At 26.7% G+C, this 22,482-nt stretch overlaps 2 protein-coding genes across 8 annotated transcripts; both read right to left on the reverse strand.

The window, feature by feature from the left end:
• Positions 1-20: 20 nt before the first annotated feature.
• Positions 21-6,350, reverse strand: LOC132950094 (folate-like transporter 2). Of its 2 annotated transcripts, XM_061021322.1 has the most exons (9): positions 6,211-6,343; positions 6,115-6,138; positions 5,815-6,031; positions 4,424-4,566; positions 4,144-4,287; positions 3,100-3,202; positions 841-1,033; positions 548-689; positions 21-418 (listed from the first exon to the last, which is right to left on the reverse strand). In XM_061021322.1, exons 4-9 carry the CDS (start codon positions 4,562-4,564, stop codon positions 335-337), a joined length of 807 nt encoding a protein of 268 aa, XP_060877305.1. In that variant the 5' UTR covers positions 4,565-4,566; positions 5,815-6,031; positions 6,115-6,138; positions 6,211-6,343; the 3' UTR covers positions 21-334. The 2 variants fall into 2 exon arrangements, with proteins under 2 accessions (XP_060877305.1, XP_060877304.1); XM_061021321.1 differs by having other exon boundaries at positions 5,815-6,138; positions 6,211-6,350.
• Positions 6,351-6,357: 7 nt separating this feature from the next.
• Positions 6,358-22,482, reverse strand: LOC132950093 (thiamine transporter 1-like). Of its 6 annotated transcripts, none has more exons than XM_061021319.1 (12): positions 22,116-22,482; positions 21,764-21,826; positions 21,430-21,557; positions 20,994-21,164; positions 20,709-20,925; positions 19,651-19,794; positions 19,379-19,518; positions 17,884-17,986; positions 16,726-16,918; positions 16,124-16,265; positions 11,692-16,044; positions 6,358-6,378 (listed from the first exon to the last, which is right to left on the reverse strand). In XM_061021319.1, exons 3-11 carry the CDS (start codon positions 21,553-21,555, stop codon positions 15,952-15,954), a joined length of 1,329 nt encoding a protein of 442 aa, XP_060877302.1. In that variant the 5' UTR covers positions 21,556-21,557; positions 21,764-21,826; positions 22,116-22,482; the 3' UTR covers positions 6,358-6,378; positions 11,692-15,951. The 6 variants fall into 6 exon arrangements, with proteins under 6 accessions (XP_060877302.1, XP_060877298.1, XP_060877299.1 ...); XM_061021315.1 differs by having other exon boundaries at positions 21,777-21,826; positions 22,116-22,481; XM_061021316.1 differs by having other exon boundaries at positions 21,777-21,826; positions 21,986-22,126.

Here is a 22,482-nt window from a genome sequence, read left to right on the forward strand (position 1 = left end):
GGGTGATATTAATTAATTAAAAATTAAAACTTTTTATTGTCACATTAACGAAAACATCACTAAAAGTGTACTTACCTAATATTATCAAAATACCTTAAGTTGTTTTAGTTTTTCACAAATCACATACAATACATATATAAATCAAACACAATTTATTTTACTCATATTATTATTAAGATAAATATTATCACACTAATTTATGAGTAAAAAGTCTTGCAACTAATTTTTTACAATTAATTACAATATATTTTATGGTATTGAATACCCTTCTTCATTGAACAATATTATTAAACACAGTAATGATTCAGATTACATTGACAAATAGTGTAGTTCATCATCGAGGCCTGGTCATTTTGAGATACGATAAAAATAAGAATCCTATTCCAAGAGAGACGTCTAAACCACCAATGAACAAAAACTGAAAAACAAGTAGTGGTACCTATAAATATTGTGTTATAATAAGAATAATATGTAATATATTAAAGTATATATTTGAGTTTATAACGTAAGTCGTAACTCGTAACATATAATTGAAGTTTTAACTTACCCGACCGGGAATAGAAATATCCAAGAAATTCATTTGGACGAAAAATATTGTCATGAAGGTGGATATTAATAAAGACCCAAATAAATTAACTCCATATACTAGAGAATAACACTGATTCTTCAGGCGTTTTGCAATTTCGGAGCTTGAAAAAAAATAAATATTATTTAGTAGGTAATTAGTTTATAGATGAGTATGAAGCGTGTCAACCTTTAAAATTAGTTATGATACCTAGGTAACTGTTTTATTTGATATTTTCAAAAGTGTACATACAGATTTTAATATTTTATACTTACAAATTTGAGACAAATACCATTTGACTAACTATACCGTATAAAATATACGATAAATATATCAAAAACAAATGGTCGTGATAATAACATGACATCATAAGAATGCCCATAATAGAGGAGCAAATCGCTGTAACGGCATCACCGTAATAAGTCCAATCTAACTGCACCTTTCCAATTAGATAGGCACCCACAGCTCCTGTAAACGCAATATTTATGCATCAAAAAATTAATTAATAGATAAATCCTGGGTAAATTGCCTATACAATCGTGAAATACACAATGTATAGGTACATAATATATAGATATTTACATTTTAGGATCTGAGCGTTGAAATAAATGGGTATTGGTTTTACAATGATAATAATATAATGTGTGTTTTTTGTGTGTTTGACTTTAAAAGCAGTAAAAATGCTTTGATTTTCAATTTTGAATGTGGTTTCTTGTAGCAAATTGGATCTAGTTGGTACTTGCGGGGAAAAAGAGTGTCAAAAATACATAGTACTTTTCTAAATAATAGGGGAAACAAGGAAATACAATTATTACAAAACGGGAATGTATACTTAAGGGGGCTGGTGCGTAATGCATTCTAGGAGTAAAAACTAGGCATTTTATATTTCAGTTTATATGGGTCTTGTGAATGTGTTGAAAGTAAATGAACATTAGTGTGTATAATTCCTAGTACCGATCACGTTGTTAGGGGCATCATAGTGACCGTATACGGCTGTAATTTTACCTACGCGCATACACATGTCACCACATATTATTACTTTATACAATTACAAACATTTTTTTTCAACAAATACTGCCAGTAACTTTAATCAGTACGCTCAGTAGGATTTTCCGATTTAAATTTCGAAAGCAGATTTGAATTTTCCTCTAAATTTACTATGTTTTAACTATCGTACATTATTCATATTCTATATAAATGTATTTAAATTTGAATTATAAATATGATCTATTTTTACTCTTTTTGTTAGTAAATTTCTAAGTAAAAAAAAAAATAAAAATAAAAAAATGAAATTGTCAAAGCATAGATAGTTTAGTGACGAATTCAAATCTGCTTTCAGAATTAATATGAGAACATTATATTGGGCGTAGTGATTGAAGTCGTGAGCTATGTTTTCGACCGAAAATGAATCACGCTCCAGCCCCCCAGCCCCCTTAACCCACTCAAAACAAGTGTTTGACAAAATCGATTTTTTTTCTTGTACGTAATTTAAAAATGAACAAACGAAGAGACTTTGATTTTAACCAAATATTTATATCATCATTTTTTAAACATGATATTGTATAACTTTCAAAATATTTTGGCTATTTTTTAGTTTATTTGTAAATATATTTAAATGTCGACTTTTTTTAATTTTGTATCGATTTATTTATGAGTAAGGTGGTGTCTATAGAGTCACTGTAATAGATGTGCTACATTTGAATTCAATGATATGAAATCATTGTTACGAAAAACGATTCTGAGCGAATACAGTCTTTACTATTATTACTTAGTATATTTTATGATAACATTGTGATAAAAGTAATTTATTTTACTATTAGGCATTAGTACATGTAAAACAGTAGGTTAAAATTCATTTTTGAAATTGGAAAAAGTGGACTGGGGCCAATCTTAAGTAGACATAATAACGAATTTAAATTTGTTTTTAAAAGTATTATCGCATTACTAAATTGATCAGTATGATGGAATAAAAATTGGACGTTTTGGCTAAAATAACTGTTTAATATAATATTATAAATTAAAGTATTTTCTCGGCTAGCCCCGCATCATGTCATAAAAAACTTAGTTTCAATAATTTACCAATTTTCGTGTTTTTGATGAATTTTGTGAAAAATTTATCTTCAGACCCTCATAAAAAATTATTGTAGATTTACGCTCAAATTTTTCGAATTTCCACTAACAAAAACTTGTGAAGACCGTTGTATTACATTTTCAAGTTTTTTGAGGAAGCGAAACATTTTTTATCGACATTATTTAAATAAAAAACTAATAAAATTCAAAATCTTCTTATGCCTCAAAAAGAATTGCAATATTTCGAAATTTTTATAGTGCATAGAAATTGCTAATATTATAAACATTATGTGAATATGGCATACATCTATTTGGTAATTTAGAGTTACAATAAAAAATAAAATCGAATTTTTTCAAAAACTGATTTGGGAGCATTTTTACTGTTCCAAAAGAAAAAAAACACGTCAATGTAAAATCATTACATTCATCACTCCGCTCAGAATCTAAAATACAAAATTACAAACCACACAAACTAATTGTTGCCTCCGCGTATCCGTTTAACAAGACATCATGATTACCAGGTTTATTGACGATGTACGTGTACAATACATTCATGTTAGTTATAATCTACAATAATCAATAATAATAAAAGCATAAATGTTACAGATTTACATATTTTATTTTTTAAGTACCTACACAAATTTATATTATTTCCATTTTCCTTACATTGGTATAAATACAAACTTAAGTTTATTATATGATAATAAAAATTTGTATGCCGCAATGCGGGGAATTCGGAATAGTACCTAATACAATATAATTCGTTACCGTCATGGCAGAACCACGTAACTGACATTTTCATTAAAATCTACTTTTTTGCATTATCTTATAGAAACAAGTGTTCTGAATTACCTAAAACAATCAATATATCACCTAAAAAATCGATATAAAGCATAAAATAAAAGTGAGAAGTATAGGGATAAGCACTTAGATCATAATATACTATATTATTATCTAAGGTTAAGCGTATGGTATATACAATTCGGTAATAAATTGTCAATTCCATGGTTATGCCATGTCGGTCATTATGCATAGGTTCATAAGTTATGATACCTATGTAGGTATTTTTTATTTTATTTAACTATTATAAAATATTATAAGTATAAAAATGCTAAATAAAACAATTGTATTATTAGTACATCTTAAGTAATTAAATATAAATGATTTTCTAATGTGGAGGGGCCAAGGGTGGGTATAAGGTACCTAATTTATAGGTTATATTATCCCTCAAGGCCTTTTCTACTGTGGTTTTTTTTGTAATTTATTTGTTTTTCTATTGTTTATTATTTACTATCAGTATTAAGTTATTTTTTACATTGATTAAAACCTATTTTATTATTTAATAATAATAAAAATAAATAATTAATAGTATTTTATAATACCCACCCAATGCAGTTTTTGAATTATATTTATTGATACATCCTAATTCTTAGTAAAATAGTATATTTATTGAAAATATGTTAATACATAATTATTAGGTATTATTAGGCGATTAGGTACTTTTATACCTGAAAATGTGATCCCATACTGATTATGTACCAAATAGACCGTTTTAGCACGACTGTATTCGAGTATGAAGTTTTAAAGTCGAACAATAATCCTTTGAAAGTATTTTCCATTGCAGTGTTGTACTTAATAGATTGCATTATAACCTAGATAAAAAAAAATTGAAATAATAATTACATAATCAAGTCAAGGCACTTGGCACCGTTATCTGGTGTAATTTTCTTATGTTGGTTTGTGTTAGGTATGAACACCGATTTTCTTAACAATAACACGATTACCTACGATATTTTTTTCACGAATTTCCATTTTATTTTTTAGGCCATTTTCGAGAAGTCTGGTTTTTTCATTAAGCACATTCTCCATTCGAAAAGAATGTTTTTTTTTCGTCGGAAATAGACAAGCGCAAATTACAGCTAAGAACATAGCTGAAAACAAGTAAAAATGTTTTTATTATAAACAAATGCGTATTTAATAATAAAGAGCAGCTAAAAGTTCATGTTACGTGAATTAACTAATGAGAATAAATCACATAAAAATATAATATATTATGTATAATACACGAGATTTTATAGTAGTGTACCAAATGGGATGTATTTTCGAAACCCGTGAATATAATAATTATTATAGGTACCATTCATATTATTATCCTCTGTCATTTATGCATAATATTCGGTATCGTGTGGCACTCATACCTACGTTACCAAAAAAATAAAAATAAAATACCATTACAAATGTACAACCTAGGAAGACAACAAATTATTACCTTTAGCCTTTTGGCTTTAATATAACAAAAATTATAATTATACCTACAGGTTCTTCCAGGAAACATCGAAAATATTATGAGATTCAAATGAGTAAAAAATTGTACTTACAAAATTGTTTTATCGAAAACAGTAATTACTTTAAATTCTATTAAGAGTCCAAGGGTTAAAAATATCATGTCTTGAAATTAATTTTCGAAAGATGGTGTCCATATTTTGTTCGTATAAGCAGGGCTGTCCTTAGAATTTGCGAGGCCCAGGGCAAAAACCAATTTTTAAACCAATTTTACCACTTCTTTACAAACGCGAAGCCTCCCAATGTAAGTAAAAAGCACGAGGCCCAGGCCTTGCTCGCCCCCCTAAGGACGGCCCTGCGTATATAGGTACATTAACCTAACCTTAATCATTTTTTTAAAACGCTCTCATGGCAACTTAAGTACTAAACGTTGTAAACCGATTTACTGGTTAGTAATGGCCGTTCATTGTACATACAAATATACCATGGTCCGCCGCAATAACCTGCTTTATAGTGCCTTCACTATGTTTCAATTTTTCCGTTTTCCTTGTTTTCCTGTACCTACTTATAGTTCCAATCCAAAATATGTGCACTGTGCATGCAATCTAACGCACGTTAAATGCCAAAAAGTAGACGACCAATACCGATTTGACTAAACAATTGATAATTTAATGGTTCAATATAATTTAATATGAACCCACCATGGTCCATGGACCACTAAATATTGTTTAAGGAACCATTAGCTCTCTATATGCATTTGTAAATGTTATTAGTGATTGTTTATGTAACGCGGGGGGACAAGTATACTATAATGTAGAATAGGTAATATAAAAACCAATCACAAATTACATGAATTCGACTAAATAAAATGGTAGGTACTACAGATAAATAATTACCGGATGCATTGAAATACGGTAGAATTGTATAAATTCCTCCAGTCGTGCTGACAATTATTTGCGAAAGTACAGAACCGCAGAAAATGCCTAGCTGTAGGCTGACTGAGATAATGCTGGTCGCCTTTTGATACTGTTGCCTGTCACTAATTTGACTGTACAAATAGCTGAAACCCAATATGTAGGCGTTCGATGTTGCACCAATGCCAGCCACACCGACCTGTAGTAGGTATAGCAGTAGTATTATTTAAGGGTTGTTGTCAGTGAAAACTAATGACAAGTGACAACGTCGTTAATACACACACAAATCTACGTTTATCGTATTATCTGTAACAATTGCCAGGTACTATAATTTAGGTTCTATATTATGTTGTATACTTAATTGGCATAGGTACTAACCCGCAAATGTATCAAACTCGGCGAACCTGACATGAGGATATAGGCGATAAATGAACAAACCGTATAGGCTATGATGGCCGGTTTGTAAAAGTATTCGGAAACGGCTAACATTATTACAGTTGCAGTGAGAGCTGAATACGATCTGATTGACTCCATAGAATTAGCCACCTAGTGTAAAAGATTGTATGATACTATCAATTATCGTTGTATAGTTACCTATCAAACGTAAGCGGTAAGTGTGTATAAGTTACAGCCAATAGACTACGTACTGTAGTTGTAGTCAACAGTTGGGAGCAACATTAAGTATTGAAAGCAAAGCGATATTTAACAAGTTTTAAAATATTGTGATGTTCCTTTAACTTTAAAATTATTATTTTGGTACCTAATTAAGTGTAATACAGTACGTTAGGACTTGGTGACTGGTGTTATGATGAAATATACATAGTAGTACAATATTATTTGCACTTCTATTAAACGAAGCACTTTGATATTTTATTATTTATTTATATTGTATTACTTATATTGGCAAGCAGTTAAGATTAGAATCAATAGAACATATTAAATGTGCATTAACCAATTAGTATTTCAATTTAATATAAATTAAGTATTCACCTCAGTACCTACCTAACTAGGTTATCTGTATGATGATACGGATAACTTACTATAATGATTTGTACACAAAGACATCGATACTATACTCGTGTCAAACAATTAAATTCAATAAGTACTTAAAATAATGTAAATAACTAAACAGGAAGAATATTTATTTGTTTTTAACTATCTGAAAACTGATAGATTAACAAAAATAGTACCTAGATACCCTATACAATCTTAGTAGACAATAAATATCTCATTATCTAATAGATATAATTTGTGCCTACACAATTTTTCAAGGTTCTATAAAACTATATCGTTTATTGTTTTTATAATTTAATGGTTTTGCATTAAAATATTTATATCATGTCATTATTATTCAAATATTTGTCAATGGAAGTTGAAAATATATTATTATCTTTTTCCTTATCACTACAGTCTACTATTATATATTTATATAGGTAAGACGTAAGGCTGAAGTTCTCTTCTAAAAACTGCAATATGGTAATAACTAATAATAAATAATGTACATTTAAAAAAAAAAAATGTTACATTTTCTTAAAAATTTAAAATAGTATAAAATATATTTATACAAACATATTTTTAATTGAGTTTTAATCATATAAAAAAAAATAGTTCTAAAAGGATTTAATTGCATTGTAATTATGTGATAATAATAGGTCATTCGATCATGGTCATATTTTGATTAGAAATATTTGTTGTTACAGTTATTTTAATAATATAAAATATATAATAGGTATTTATATTATAATTCTTACGATACGTTTCATTATTAACTATTAACTAACCTCTATTATGTACCTACCGACATAATAAATAATTGCAAATAATTATTATTTACACTATTATACACATATATAAATATGGACTACTAAAACATAATTTAATATAATCTGACTATAAAGTATTTTATACATTCAGCAATAAAAAAATGTACGAAATCATTTTTAATATTTAAAATAAAATTATTTTATTCACAACGTAACATTTTAAATTTTAAACTAAATCGATTCTCTGAAATATATATAATCTGAAGTACCTAATAAAAGAAAAATACATTTTCATTACCTTTAATTAACTAAACTAACAGAGAGCCGCATGTCTGATGTACCTAACATGAGTAAGTACTTAATGGGATACATACAAGTGGAGCGAACTTTAAACCTAGAAGCCAGGCGAAGAGTACCTATTAGATTTTCAAGATATTTTTTTTGTAAAATTTAAATTTTCCAAAAACATAAACTATTATATATAAATAAAAAATACTTTTCGAGATGATGATAATTAGGTAAGTAACTGTTAAAAAAAAAATCGCCCGGCATGATGATTTTCATTAAAACGATTAACTTAATCAACACTTATCTCCAATAAAAAACTGAGGTTTCAGTGACTAATGACCATTAGTTTATTAGAAAATCTAATGCGAGTTTACCATATTATGCCCATATATAATATATATATATATACATACAGAGTGATCCATTTAATTGCAAAAAAAAATATTATATTTTTCACTCTTTTTTTTTTTAGTGTTTAGTTTTTTTGAATGACCATTTTTAATTTCTTATTCTGAAGTAAAATATTATTTGGAGTATTTCAATCTATAAATATCAAATTTTGGAAAAGTAGTTCATTGGTTATAAGTTATAATACTTAGAAGTTTAGTTGAACGGAGTAATGGACGATATTTTGTGGGGTGTAATTAAAAATGTATGGTGTCATTCAAAGAGAAAAAACTAAAGAAATTATAATGATAAAAAATAATAAAAATATTATTTTTTTTCAGAAATTATCTTTTTAAATGACATCATCAAATTATATAAAAAAAAACATTTTCATATTGAGTGTAGACACCTAAATGAATCACCTGGTATAATATTATTTTTTAAATTCTTTTTCATATTTTTAATTCATCAGGGTACATTGGAAGGTACCTACTGTATCTCACTGAAATTTGAAGACTCATAACCTACTTTTCGGTTTGTTTTAACTATTTTTTCGTGTATTATTGTTACCAACATACTACTACCATTACTATTCAAAACATCTATAGGTAATAATTTATAATCATGTTGTGAGTTTTCTGTACACTGTACAGTATACCTATGCATAATATTGCCAGAAACTATAAATTGACTATAAATTAGTAATTTATTATATAATCTTAAAGTATTAACGTTTTTGAAAACATTATTTTTATGTGAAGTATAATATTTTACAATAATATGTTCTATTTCTATCATCATCATTTTTTAATTTTTACTTTTTGAATAACAGCGTACATTTTTTTCATATTCTGTAGTACATATAACAATTTTCTGTAAAGATCAATATATTACAAATATTGAGTTTTGACGATTAATTACTATGTATTTAAATGTTTAAGTTTATTTTTATAAATTATTGAAGTTCTTAGAAAAATATTCTGCTACGGAGTATAAAATTAATAGGTAGGTAGGTACTTCAAAAATGATGTAAAAAATAGTAAAAATAAATAATTTTCAAAAATAGTTTTTTGTAATGATTTCAAATTTTCTATTTAAAAAAATACTACGATTTTTTTAAAATACGTTATAACCTAACACTATATTTTAATTTTTAATATTTATAACAACGTGGTAACCAATAAAATAAATAATATGCAATGTACACAGTAATTAATTTGTTCGCATGATAAAATAAGAAAAAAATAAGAAGCTACCATACTGCACAGACTGTTTGATTATTAGATTTTATATTATATAAAATAAATATATCAATTAAATACACAATCGTGTAAATATAGATATTTTACTGTCTACATATTTTGTAGTATTATATCAATCAATATTTTTTTAAAAACCGTTAAATAATTTTAATGATCTCTGAATATTTCCTTATGAATGTTTATGTTTGATTATGCAATTTACTTGGATAATTTAATCTTGAAACAGTATTTCTTGAATTATATTAGTCACGTTTATTTAATTGAGAATATGTTTTAGTTCGTAATAATAATTGTTGTATATCTGCACTGTATACCTACATACACTCGGAAATAAATCAAATTGATTTAAATAGATTCGAATTTAGAATTACACTTAACCATAATTTTTATACCAAATTTGTTAGATATTAGATGTAGAAGTGTAGGAGCTAATTAAAGTTAACTATTTGACATCGAATATTTAAAAACTAAAAATTCAATAACTAGAATATACATACAAAAGTCAAATACTACAAAAGGTTGAAGTATAATAATATTATACTATTTGAAAAATACAAGACAAACTAATTTAATGCTCAGGTCATGAATATTATTATTATTATTATTGATAATGTGCATTTTAATGGGTTAGTTATCCTAATTAATTGGTTTTGGTAAATAATTAGTTTACAAGAACGATGAAAAAAATAATGTGTCATTATACAAGTGAATTCACATTATTATACTAAAAGGCAGGTTAAATAAAAATTTTAATAGTTAAATAAAGTAAAAAAATAAAAATTTGGTAAGGTACTGCCGAAACATAGTATAACATAGTTAAAATAGTTTTTGTATACTTTTTTAGTTATTTAATATTTACAAATTGGGTTTTGATATTATAATATATAACGGACAATACACCTGATCAAATGTATCTACATTTTCAATTAGTAAATTAAAACTTAAGTCTTATGAAATATGATATAATAGCAAAATATAAAAATTTGGTTTTTATTTTTATGGTTTTTTTTTTTTTGGTACTTTAATGTACCTAACAAAGAAAAAAAACGGAATTCTGTCTACCATTTGTACAGATTTTAGATTTTTAGAGGAACAATTATTATACACTTTTAACGATGAAAATAGATATTATTTTATACCTACGACGGAATTTTTTGGAGAAGATCAAGTATGTCTATCTTTAATATTTACGTGGTTTCTCTAATAACAAATTGAATGCAGTTGGTACTTTGGTGGGAGTGGGGAGGTAAAACGTTTCAGTAGGTACTTTTGAAAATAATAGAGATAAACTTAAAAAAAATTATGATGGAGAAACGGAATATTTCCGCAACGCCATCGCCAGTTTCAACAAAATTGGTTTTTATGGCTATAATACAAAAATAAATTACCATAAGTAGGAATATGACATTTTTAACATAATTTTTAATAATAATTTCCTTTTTTTCTAAACATGTTAATATAAAAATGTATAAAATATGTTGATTTTTGATAGGTTAGGAATTAGATTTTTAGAAATTTTTTACTTTTTTTTAGGTTGAATTAATTTTATGTTGATAAAAAACATTATTTTCTAGTGCTCAGCTTGAAAATATAATAGGTTTCATGTTCTTTATAAGTATTTTATCCTTACAGAAATTTCAACAAAATTCAGTACCTATTTAAAATTTTAAATGAGAAATAACAATTTTAGTTAATTTGATCTAATTCAAAAATTATTGATCGTAGATACTTGACGCTTATATTATAATATTAAGTAACTTATAGTCAATTCAGTGCCTAACAAGTAGATGAACAGTATACGCATAGGTACCTACCTAATAATTAATAATTAGTTACTATTAAAATGTTAGAACTATAGGTAGCTTAGATAATTGATATGTATATCTTTATCATGGTACCTACCTATACCTACCAGGGCCAAGCAATGTGAAAACAGTTCGGTCCCCTTGTAGTGATGCCACGCAAGAAAAATAAGGTATTTAGGTACTTAACTTACTATACAACTATTATACCTATACTGTAAAATCAAACACGTAAATTGCAGTTAGCAACCATCGTCACCTATTGTAAGTTTCGGCTTAAATCAAAGATCACGTTAAAATGTTAGTATACGTATAACTGTGTATCTGTAAGTAATATAAATAAATAATAATAGTTACCTCTGAAAGCGAAACGTTTCCATCTGGTCCAGTAAGATAGGCTGTTAAATATGTTTCAAGAGGTCGTACTTCAAATAAAAACATATATACCGCGACATTATACGTAATTATTTTCCAGCTTTCCATCGCTAAGAACGTGAACAAATTATTATAAAATAAATTCATTTTTTTTTAACAAATTTAATATATTAATATATTATCATATTTTATATTATAAAGTATATACCTAACTAATAACCCTTAATATGCCTTCTATAAATTGCTACCTATACAGCTACAACTCGCTTTGTGTTCACTTGACTTCAGTAGAAAGGTGACTAGGTATGTTAGTATATACAGGTATTATAACCTATATATATATATATAGGTAGCTAATAATATGGATCGACCATAGTACTATATCAACTAAAATTTAAATTCACAATTTGTATGTAATAAAGTAAGTACCTACTGGCTACTGAGGTGAATCATAACAGTGGCGTATTTACGGGGTGGGAGGTCCTTGGGGGTCCGGACCACCCCACCCCCATTGGCCCCATAAATATCTATCTAAACATCTAATATATGTGTTAATATATTCTGTAGCGAAGCCCCCCCACTTAAATATATTTGGAAAATTAGCAGGACCCCCTCCATGAGATATTCCTAAATACGCTACTGAATCATAATAATTATTATTTACAGTGTTATAGTAACCTATTTTACAGGGTACAATGAATTTATTATGATGATAACGTTTTCTTGAAAAAAAAATATTAATGACTAATATTAAATTTTACTCCGATAAACTACATACTTACCTACTTATTGAACAATAATTTAAGTAATTATGTTACCGACAACCAACAATTAAAGATTAACATACCTATTACGTATTTACGTAAAATTTAAATATTTATTAAACATGACGTAATACTCATCCATCATTTACAAACTACTTATATATACCCATTTACGGTTTTTAGTAATTTTTGTAAAACATATGAGTATGAGAGTAGTGGCGTATTAGAGGGGGGGGGGCATAGAGGAATTTTCCTATACATTTAGATAAAAATATAGTAAAACACTTAAAGAAGAAGCAGACCAATCCGCTGAGCATGCAACCAAAACATTATAAAATATTAGTAAATTACATAAATTACACATTAGGTAGGTACCTACTAGGTATATTATCCAAAATAAGTCCCAAAAAATAAAAATAAATAATCCTTATTTTACACATTTAAATTCAATTTAGAGCAAATTATTATTTACATTAAATTATAATTTTAGATTTCTACTGAAGGGATCTATTTATTGGTTTTGCAATTATATTTATTTCTTCATCTTTTTTTTATCCTGTATGCAAATTATTGGATAGATATATACTGATGTGAACAATTCATCTACACATCTTTAGATAAAAATCACCCCAGCTTGGTATTTTAAACAAGTAATTTTTGACTCTCAATAGACAAATTTCTAAAAAAACTCTCAATTTCGGAAAAACCAAAATATTGGAACATGGAATATTGAACTTTTTATTTTATTAATATCTATGATATTATTAACAATAATTGAGCTCAACTAAAAACGGTCAATTTACCGAATCATACAAATTATTATAGCTATACAGTAGTAACTCCAAAAATCAAACCTAAAGACTTGACATTTTAACACTTATCAACAAATGTCTGAATTTTAAATGCATTTGAAATATTATTATTCGAGCAAATATTTATCAAATTTAAAACATAGTTCGAGAAGTATGTGGTTATAATCTCTTGGTGAAATTACATTATTTTAGATTTTATTAATGGTTACAATTTTTAACTAAGCTGGACTTAATATGTTAAGTTAGGTTCTATAATCACTTATTATGGCCATTATCTGTGGCCCAGCCTTTGAAAACCTACCGACCGACCACCTAGCGAGAGCCTAGGTGCTAAACGATAGATAAGACGTTCAGAATCTTTTACAAGATGGTGGAGGAGATCCTGACTCTAAGAAGAGGAAGAGAGAGTGAGGCAGGCAGAGGAAGCCTATAGGACGGAACGCGAGATCGGCGGCTGAGTCCTGCTTGCGGAGTTGCAACCCAAAACGTGAGGTCTGGGGCGGCGGACTTCGGTCGCCCCGTGAAGTCGTTATCATCAACGAACTAACCAACAAGTTTCTTACTAATCAATATATACACATATATCAACTATTTCAAATAAGTTAGGAAAGAAATCCCGACGGAAAAGTGTCATGGTTTGAGCATGTGCAATCTTGTTGCTGCCATCAGCGTTGCCGACCACTGCAGCAAATCAAAACAGTCCTACAGTTCCAAGGCTGCACAGTTTTTCCAAACTTATTTCGAAAGAGTATACACATTTTTGTAACAATTCTTTTCTTTTACATTTAATATTATTAATTTCTTTGACAAAAATAGTTTTGAGTTGTTTGAGATTATTTATTAGTTTATACATACATTCGAAATAATTTATAATTATTATGTATTAATAATAGAAAAAAATATTTCATGACTCATTTAAAAATGGTATATTGAAGACAGGCAATATAATTTGAATAAATACTTACAAGTCACAGGTTTGGGTTTAATTTCATAGTTTTGTGTATGAATTCAAATAAACCAGTAATAACTATATAAAATACTTGAGGTAATGATGTATATTCAGAAGCACAACTAGGGAGAGGGGCTGGGGGGCTCAGCCCAACAAAAATAAATTATTCAATTGTTTCCTAAAATATTAATAAACCTTGACAAATTGTATTTCTAATTTTTTTTTTTTTGAAAAAAAGTAATTATCTAATTTTTATTTTAAGTTTTTAATTATCTTATATTGCCTATGATAAATATAGTAAACATCATTAGCTGTATGCCTGTATTTGTTTTAAGGAAACGATTTATGTCAATATATTGGTAAGATCACTATACATAATTTTACAGTATATGCACTGAACTATAATATACAAATAGTGAATTGCGGAATAAAAATCCCTGGAAAAAAACCCCAATGAACAATCAGGGAAAAAAATCCCCGACCCTAGGAAAAAGGATCCCCAGACTACAATATTACTTACAAATACATGAAATTGATTGATCAAATATTTTTTAAAATCTAATGAGTGTGATTACTACATTATTAATATTTAATTACAAATATACTCTAGGTATAGCCGTATTAGTATACCTATTTAATATTTATCATTGAATTAAAATATAATCAATCATTTTCAAACATTAACAATAATATTATTTGTTTTGTATAACAATTTGAAATAACATATGGTTCTTTTAAAAGAATGGGTACCTACATTCATTAACTATTGTTTGATAATTATTTGTATTATTTGATGTATCGATCATTTGAAATATTTTTATTTTTTATTTTATAATCTTTCAAATATTGTATCTATAAGTAAAGCTTGAAAAAATGACTTCCAAGTTCTAATAATAATAATTATTATTATTAGAAGTCATTTTTACAATAATTATTATTATTATTAATAAATTTGAGGTATTATAATTTATAAGGAAACGTAATACTATATTTCAGGGATTTCATTTTTACAGAATTATACATAACATAAAACAAAATCTTATTGTTAATGTTTGAAAATTATAATATAAACTAGCTGATACCGTGCACTTTGTTGCCCATTAAAAATGCCAACTCTATATGAATAATAATAAAATTTCCATTGGAAATCTCAAAATAATATATAAATGGTTGCCATGGTAATATGGACACACATACATTCAATTTTATATATTATATAGATATAAAAGTAATTTAAATTGTATTCAATAGGTATTTATTTTAAGCTTTGAATATGGATGATAATATACAAAATATGATTTTTAATTTTTTTTTAATGATATAAGTATACCAATTTACTATAATTATATATTTGTAATGAAATATTAAATATTAATAATGTGGTAATAACTAATTATACTTATTAGCGTTTAAAAAATATTTGTTCAATCATTTTCATGTGGTTGTGAGTAATATTTAAATCTGGGGTTTTTATTCCGATCACCTACCACAGGCATTATATTATTATTGTGAAAAATAAAACTTGAGTAAATAAATATATTTTTTTTTTTTTTTATGATTTTTTTAAATTTAGAAGGTAATATAGACATTGCCCTCGCGGGTTACTTTTCATGTAGTATCAAGTGGGGGCTACAGCCCCCTTCCCCTCAACATTTTAGCCCTATTTGCGCCACTGTATATATTGTATATCAATAAATAAATAATTAATAAATATCAGTCAGTATATATTATTTTCTTTTTCACAGTCGAAAAAGTGGATGATTAAAAACATGGTTCCGAGGACACTGTACAATCCACCAATGAACAAAAACTAAAATAAATTAATAATAACTTACATTAGTACAACATTTTAAGTTACATGAATGTATAATATTATGTGTTCTACTTACTCGTCCAGGGACAGTAATTTCTAAAAAATTAAATTGAACAAAGAAAAACGTCATAATGGCAGACATAACTAAGGAACCTAATAAATTAAACCCTATTACAAGGGAATAACAATGACTCTTAAGATGATTTGCCATTTCACACCTAAATACAAACAAAAATACAAATTAAACAAAATTAATAAAAAGTTATATTATTTTTATTAGACAACTGTATAGAAACCTCAACCAAGACACTTTTTTTTAATCAAAATCACCAAAACCATGCATATTTTCAATATTTTAAATTTGTCATTTGAATTTGAACTTTAAAAATAGTATTGAATTTATCAACAGTAAAATATACTTTGCGTTGGATGTTAGGTCGGATTACTTAAGTATTCAAATTGCCTGGAAATGGCTAATTTTTTCAGGATAACTTTATTAATTTCAAAAAGTATTTACAGAAGAAAAAGTCATCAAACCATAAACAATAAATGATTAATTTCCATAATGTAGTTTTTGTTTACACCATAAACTTAAATAGAGTGACATCCTTGCCTTTAACTGTGCATTACTATATTATTTATTGGATAATTTTAAAAGTTATTGAATTGTATACTCACAAGGTTATTACTAATATTGCTTCACTAACTAGACCATATAATATATATGATAAATATATTAATTGTATATGCTCATAAAAGTAACAAGACATCATGAAAACACCCATCAAAATAGAGCAAAATGATGTAAATATATCACCATAATAATTCCAATCCAATTGCAATTTACCAATTAGATACGCACCCAATGCACCTAAGACATAAATGTATTAATAAATAATAATAGTTAGTACAATATCCAATGTAACATGTTTGTTTTATTTATACTTAAATATGTGTGATAGTTTAATCAACTACTATTGTAAATATTGTATACTTCAATTTTGAAATATTTCATACCTTTTTTCTTAAGTTAATCAATTTTGGTCATCTTAAGACTACACATCAATTGTATAAGACATTTTGCACATTTGCAGTGTATTGACTAGTGTCACTGTATTAAATATATTTATAATAAGTAGTCACATGTCAAATTATATTTAACTATGATCGTACACATGTATTAATGTATTTAATTTTATTATAAGGATATTAGTCATCACTCATCAATGTATTGATGTAACCATACAAAAATGTTCATGTGTCATGTATTATAATATATTTTGGTAGTTAAACTATTTAACTACTGTTTATATTCCTTCTTTCTTTTTTAATTTTTTAATAGCTTTATACAATATGTTTTTTTTAATTGTAGAAAATTTGTAGGAATGTGGTCCAAATAATATCAACAGAAATTATTATCTTTATAATGCATTTTACAATAACTGTGACTTGACACCAACGCACCTCGTGGCGGTTTTGTCACAAATCAGGGGTTTTCAATCTAGGATAGAAGAATATTCGTTAACAATTTTAAATTTGCAGCACATATTACGCGCTAATTTTAGAAACCCTAAAAAAAAAACACTATAAGTGCGTTAGGGACGACTTATAGTTGTTGTAAAACATACTATAGTTCAAAACAGTTTTAGGCCATCTTTATTACAAAACTGGAGCTATAAATAATAAATATAATCTAAACTTAAGTGACAAAAAAAAAACCCATTACCTTGTAATAATATCAATAAAATTAATGATAGTTAGTCAAAACTCAAAATTATTAATTAATATATTAATATATTATGTAGGTAACTGATTATTAAATTTGATAATACTAACCGCACAATGTGACCATTGACTCAGCAAATCCATTTGACAAGATATCATTATCTCCATGTTTATTAACAACATATGAGTACAGTACGTTCATATTATTTAAAACCTATGAAAAAAAAAATATATTAAAATACCATTATATACTAAAATACAGTGTTTCCTAACCTATGGATCACTGTTTGTAAACTAATAACAACAAAATATCTTAATTATATAAGATAAAAATTAATAAAATACATAAAAATAATTTTAGTTGTAAATTGATTAAAAACTCTTAAATTATATTCTATTTGATACCTTTACGTATGGTAATAATATGAAGTATAACAAGTGGTTAGACATAGGTATCCATTATATATTTTATAATAACTTTTGTATTATTTTATTTCGGTATTGGGAAATAGGTTGTCTTGTTGGCTATTGCTAAATGAGCTGATGATTGTCAATGGTACCGTTGTGTCATAGGTGCTTATATGTTGATTTCCCATACAAATCTGCAGTACATCAAGATTATAAGATATCAAACTGAATGAATTGTATTATTATAATACGTCAATTTTATTTTTATTTTTTTATTTTGAAGTGTGCCTAAATATTTAATTTAAAAATAATTTTTATATATTTTAACAAAATTAAGTATTCATTATTCAGTAATGCATTACATTAAATTAAAATAATGAAATTACTTATCAAAATGTTTATTTGTTTAACACACCTGTATCTTATAACCTAAGAAGAACATCCAACCTGCAAACTATGTGACAGACACTTGAACATCAAACATATCGTATTCAAATGCACAAGTTTAACAACTTTAGATGAATTCTTGGAAACCTACTCACTATAAAACAAGCATTTGGAGATGAAAACTCAAGAAATATCTTCACATTTTTCACAGACATAAGATCTATCAAAGATCCTCTAAGGCAATTTATATCATAAATTCTCTCCAAATGTTCAAAGTGAAATGTAGAATTAAATAGAATTAAGATTATTGTAAATTGTGATAAAATGATGTGATTATATGTAAAACCTTGAGACTGATGACCTTAGATGTTGAAGCCTTATTAACTCAAAACAAAAAAAAATGTTTTATTAATGTTACTATATAATGGCATACTTTATTTTTTTGGGAGGAGGAGTCTATACAACTAAGATTACATTTTTAGATCGCTATAACAGAAAGGTTGAGAAACACTGCTATACCATATACTATCATACTTCTACAATACATTAACTATATCAAATTAATAAAATATTATAAATTATAATGCGCTAGTATAAGCCAGATATCAGCTAAATATATTTTTTTTTTAAATATGAATAATAACAAATAGAGTTACAATATATACCAGATATTATGTTAAATTACATAGTTTGTAAATGAACTACTTTTTAAATACATATAATTATATTAAGTTATTAAATCATTGTAATTTCAATATTTCATACATAATCCATTAAATGTAAATTTATTTTTAAACATTTAAATAGGTACCTGAACATATGCCGCCATGCCAAATATATACCAAACAGATTTTTTTAGTATAATTTTATTTGCGAGTGAAGTCTTAAAATCCAACCAGATTTGTTTTATAACAACTACTATCTTATAATCTTTATCCACCCTGTTAATACCTAGACATTAAAAATGTAAATATACCAGCAATAAAATCCAAACAAGACATTAATGTTTGGTTATTGCTTATTACTTATTACTGTCATGTTTCTATAAATTGTGCCTTATTTTTATTGTTTATGATTACCTACAATATTTTATTTCATGAGTGTCAGATGTAATTGTTTTACTGTTTCTGAGAAGCACGGTCTTTTCATCTGGACAATTTGTGGTCAACAAATCCTTTGGTTTAATAGGAGGAAATACAAAAGCCCAAATTGTAGCCAAGAACATAGCTGAAATAAAGAAATGGATTTAGATTAATAATTGAAGTTTCACTGGCATAGTAGTATAATAACTGATGGTGAATAATATAATGCTGAGTTTATGAAACTTAATAAAAATGTTGTAACTTAATATTGTTATTATATGTTAGCTGTGCATTTTTATTTAACCCGTAAGCGGTATGGTCTGGTCCCATAGACCGCTGCAGTTTTTTGATTTGGTTTACTTCTTAAAATGTCTAAACAATTAATTGATTTCTTTAAAATTATTAAACTTAAGTGAAAAAATGATTGTCAAATAAAAGTTGACACTGTTTATATTATTTTTACAAATAATGCGACGGAACAATTGAAAAATATTGTCTTAATATAATTAACAAAACTAAGTGGTCTAGGAGACCACAGCATGCATTAGCATAATTTTTGTTCACCGTACCACTTACGGGTTAAATTGAATAACACAATTAGGTATGACAGAAAAATTTTAAATTAAATGAATTGGATTTCAAACTTAGAATTCAATATATTGGTTATAATTAATAAGTTATCCAAAATTAGATGGAAAATAATTTTGAGAAATGTTCATAAATTATTTCAAAATTAAATATAGACATAGGGGGAGGGGATGAAGTCCCTCTTCTCTATGGAATATATTTATGCGTATCCATAACCAATCATATCCTAATCAATAAGAAATTTAAATAATCAGAAACGCACTTTTTTTACACTTTGCTTCTCCCTTCTAATTTTTTCCCAATTTAAGCACTGAATGTTATTATCATTTAATTTGTAAGACAAATAAGTGTTAGGTAATTCAATATTGTGTATATTGAAGTAACTGCCATTTCACAATGGGAAACTGAGTAGGATTTCATACATGTTTTAAAAAAAATATAATTAAACATATTATATTGTTAAATACTAACCAAATGCATTACAGTATGGCAGTGATGTATAGCTTCCTCCACTTGAGCTGACTATGATTTGCCCAGAGATGTCTCCAAAGAATTTTCCTAGCTGCAAACCAACAGCCACGATGCTGGCAGACTTTTGAAAATGTTTTCTGTCTTCGATACAGGCAAATAAATAACATGATGCTACTATTGTTGTACAGTATGCTGTTCCATAGAAGAACATAGACACCTGGAATTATTAGTATACGAATACTGTAATAACATTATTGACATTATGTATTTAATATTAGCACTAACTTTTAGTTGTGTTAAGCTAGGTAAACCCGCCATCAGAATATAAGTGATACATGAGCAAAATGTTAAGATTATGACCACCGGCTTGTACAGTAGATAGTCTGAGATGATTAACATTATTAACGTTGCTATAAGAGCAGAATACGATCTAATGGACTCCAACGAGTTAGCCACCTGTAACATAACAAAATATTCAGATTATACAAACTTCCACCCACGAGTCAAAGATACAATTGTGTCAAATACAACAACAGTTACGTAGGTAACTCATAATAACATTACATTTTAAATTATAACTAAGTTCACACATCAATTCATAGTTATTAATACTTACCTAATAATGTACATGTAATTGTTATTTAAACAATTAACATATAAATACTTTTGTAATAGAAGAAATATTTTAAAACCAAGATTAAAAATAATACTACTTATGTACCTCTGAAAGAGAAATGTTCCCATTTGGCCCAGTGAGATAAGCTGTTAAATATGGCTCTAGTGGACGTATTTGTATCAGAAACATAAAAATGGCCACCACATATGTAATTTTTTTCCAACTTTCCATGGCTGTAAAACACGAGTACAAACATTATTTTATGCTAATAATTAATTAGTTTTCATTGCATAGGCATTTACTATACAAATATTAAGTATACAAAGATATGTAAATGCATAATATATGTTCAAGCCCAAAGAGTATTAGTGTATAATATTTGTATAATTAATACCTAGGTACTAAATTATTATTAATTATATATACTATCATACTGAACTTTATTTTAGTACCTTTCCTGAAGTCTTATCTTCACTTTGAATACTCGTAAAATTTGAAATTACTAAAAAATACAAACTTTAAGTACAAACAGGTATTTAAATGATTTATACAAAAAAAATATAATGTATCTAAGTGAACCGAATCACTTGCACTGATATAAAGCTTATTTGTTCATATTTAACAAATGTTTAATTGACAATAAAATAAAATACATACCTACCGCATAAAAACAAAATTTGTCTGCAATTATGCCTGATGTATTGTTTATTTAAATTGGAACAAATTCACTTGGTACCCAATTAGCATTATGTTATACTTAAAAATACTGTCAAATACTACTATACACCTACCTGTCCATCTAGATAGAAGAGAGGGTAGTAAAAAGACGAAATGGTAATATAATATTATTATTATATAATAACGTCATAACCATTATATAACAGTGATCATGTTACAATCGTGTTACCTACTCAATACTCATCATACTCTCATATTATATTATTATGAATATTTTGTATCACGAATCATGATTAAAGATTATTGAAAGGTATATCAATCTTGATTCTTGATATTATGTATTTTTCATGAATGACTAAAATTGTGGTCCATGATCATAATAAAAACAAAACTTGAGGTAATCTTATCTCTATTTGTGATATCACGAATAACAACAATACTCACGAGCATAAACATAAATCATAATATTTATATTATGTA

Source organism: Metopolophium dirhodum, chromosome 8 (assembly GCF_019925205.1).
Source record: "Metopolophium dirhodum isolate CAU chromosome 8, ASM1992520v1, whole genome shotgun sequence".
In the NCBI taxonomy this organism is placed as follows: domain Eukaryota; kingdom Metazoa; phylum Arthropoda; class Insecta; order Hemiptera; family Aphididae; genus Metopolophium; species Metopolophium dirhodum.